This window comes from Scardinius erythrophthalmus (genome assembly GCF_964197995.2).
Source record: "Scardinius erythrophthalmus genome assembly, chromosome: 2".
Classification (NCBI taxonomy): Eukaryota; Metazoa; Chordata; class Actinopteri; order Cypriniformes; family Leuciscidae; genus Scardinius; species Scardinius erythrophthalmus.
In genome coordinates, this window is record NC_138222.1 from 42,210,811 (window position 1) to 42,213,589 (window position 2,779).

General features: G+C 36.1%; 1 protein-coding gene across 1 annotated transcript; it reads right to left on the reverse strand.

Moving 5' to 3' along the window:
* Positions 1-458: 458 nt before the first annotated feature.
* fshb (follicle stimulating hormone subunit beta) lies at positions 459-1,313 on the reverse strand (the record flags this gene model as incomplete). The annotated part of the gene is made up of 2 exons (XM_081394011.1): positions 459-677; positions 1,140-1,313. 2 exons carry the CDS (start codon positions 1,311-1,313, stop codon positions 459-461), a joined length of 393 nt encoding a protein of 130 aa, XP_081250137.1.
* Positions 1,314-2,779: the final 1,466 nt, after the last annotated feature.

Here is a 2,779-nt window from a genome sequence, read left to right on the forward strand (position 1 = left end):
CGAGTTTGCTCAGTGTATTAGAGAGCATCCTCACAGAGAGAAATTTTTACAGTTGGTCTCAGAAGGACAATTATAAGCTCTGGTAAAAACGCAGCAATTTCACAAGTAAAATTAACGTGCCTGTGTGAATAAGCACTTGGGAACAGATGGTTTATCACAGGAAATGAGTTCTGTTTATGCTATGTGTAAGCTGTTTTAATGGTGCAGTTTGTGCCTGACTGAGATTATTGACACCAGAGCCTACAGAAGATTCCAGAAAAACAACAGGATGAATCACACAGATGACCTGTTGGAAGCCAAAATATATATTTTTTATGTTATTGCAGTATGTTATATTTATTGATGCTTACAGAAATGTTTAATTTTAGTTTTATTCCAATTTATTTTTACATTTAATTATGCTAAAACTAAATATTCAAAATTGTACGACAGGCTTTCAAATGGTTCGGTTTCCTTGTCTAATGTGCTGTGCAGCTGGACGTCTGCTGGCTGAGAACTCCACATTCTGTGATGTCTGAGTTACATTTGCTGCAGTCACAGCTGAGGGCCACAGGGTAAGTGAAAACCGAGTCAGCCCCGGCAGGGCAGCCTTTAAACTCGTAGGTCTCGTAGGTCCATTCTCTGAAGTTACAGATGTTCTGGTAGTACTGCATCATGGGGCTACGGTAAACTCTTTCCTGTCAAAATGGAAAATATTTTAGTCCCCTTTTATCTGGTGCTTGTGTATTATAACTGAAACAACAACAAAATGTCTGCACTTAAGCTACGCTGTTTCATAAATATATAATTTATACACACAAAATATTTACAAAATATTTCTATTTCAAATAAATGCTGTTTTTTGAACTTTCTATTCATCTAAGAAATTAGAAAAAAGTAGAACATTTCCACAAAAATATTATGCAGTATAATATAATGCATTGATGATAAGAACAATTATTCATAAATAACAACTGAGCACCAAATCAGCATATTAGAATAATTTCTGAAGGATCATGTGACTCTGAAGGCTGGAGTAATGATGCTGAAAATTCAACTTTGCCATCACAGGAATACATTTGAGGCTTAAAAAAATTGTATGTCAAATGTGCACACATATATCTCAAATTAAAGGTTACAAGAATATCACTTCATCCTACCTGTGTTTTGCAAAGCCCGGCACAGGCAGTGGTGTCGATTGTGATGCAGCTGCCACATTCCTCACTTTCCACGGTAATGGAGATATTGGAAAGCCGACAGCTGGACCTGCATTCTGATCCTGCCCTCATCAGCGCTGGCAACAGCATCACCATAACAACGAAGCGCATCCTCATCTGGGAATCAATGCGAAAGAGTGTGGCTGATCAAATACAGGTACTACAGGGGAGGGATAGAATATTAGCACTGCATGTTGTGTCAATCTTGGGGTTATAGTTTGATTTAGGCCTACTGCTTAATAAATTATCTTTATTCAAAAGAAAATCACAGTTGAAAGAGTAAGCTTACCCAGAGCACAGGAAAACACAAACAAAAACTTAAACAAAAAGTTGATACGTGACTAACAAGGATGAATAAATGTCTATATAGATTTGGTTTGGGCAAAGCAACAAACAAACACATTCAAACAGAGGTCAAACTACACTCATAAGTTCATGTCAATCTTACCTGCTGGAGTTTCGCTGAGACAAAATCAATTCACCTCCATTCACATGGACACTTATACCCTCCTGTCAGACAAGACGCCCACGTCTAGTTGAGAGCAGCCATGTCTTATCATACAACTGCATTTGCTTTTGTGGAGGTGGCACAAATCCCTAAAAGCCCTGTGGCCATGGCATTCAGTCTGCGGGAGGCTTAGACAGAACAGGATCCATGTAAGGGCCACCACTGATGTTCCGCTTTTCAAGGTCAGTGTTCTACAGCACAGTTGCTGGATTGAAAACCACTGCAACAACAGCTTGTCTTCTCTGATTGATCCACACATGACTGTTTCAACAGAATGTAGCCTACTTCTGTTGGAGGAGATTTGACAAAAAAAAAAAAAAAAATCTGCCAAACAGGATATATTTAAGAACATTTTAATGACATAAAAATCAATCAGTTTTCAATCTCCACTGAATCTGTTCAGTTTTACCTATTTGAAACAGTTTCTCAAATATCAGATGTAGGTGATGTTCCTACAAGAAAAATAACAGGCATCAGACCATATCACAATTTGCAGCACATACAGTATGTTAGTATTTATGTTGGTGTATGTATTTGACATGTCAAATGGTCTAATAATAGCATTTTCACCACCAGATTTATCTATTAATATTTGGAAAAAAAAATATTGAGATGCTCACAGGAGTTCGAATGTGTAATGGTTAATTTATGCATTCAATTGGTGAAGGATGCATTTAAATGATCTAACGTGACAGTAAAAGCATTTCGAATTTTAGGGTAACACTTTATAATGAGTATACAGTAATAAAGTTCTTCCAAATCGTTAACAAACTATCTATATAGTTTATATATTGTAGTCTCTACATTGTTAATATATTAATAGGCTACAAATAGTCAGTTCTTCATTCATTGTCACGGTAATTAACACAATTATTTTTGTTTCATTAGCTTGTAGTAAAGGAATCGTTAATTGTTAAGCCTAATATAATAACAATATAAAGACTACAATATATAAATTATTAATGTAAATACTTTATTACTGCATACTTGGACTATATGGACGTGTCTGGAACAACAACAACTTCAAAAAAGACACGAAGGTCAGTGTATACAAAGCTGTTGTGCTGCCCACTTT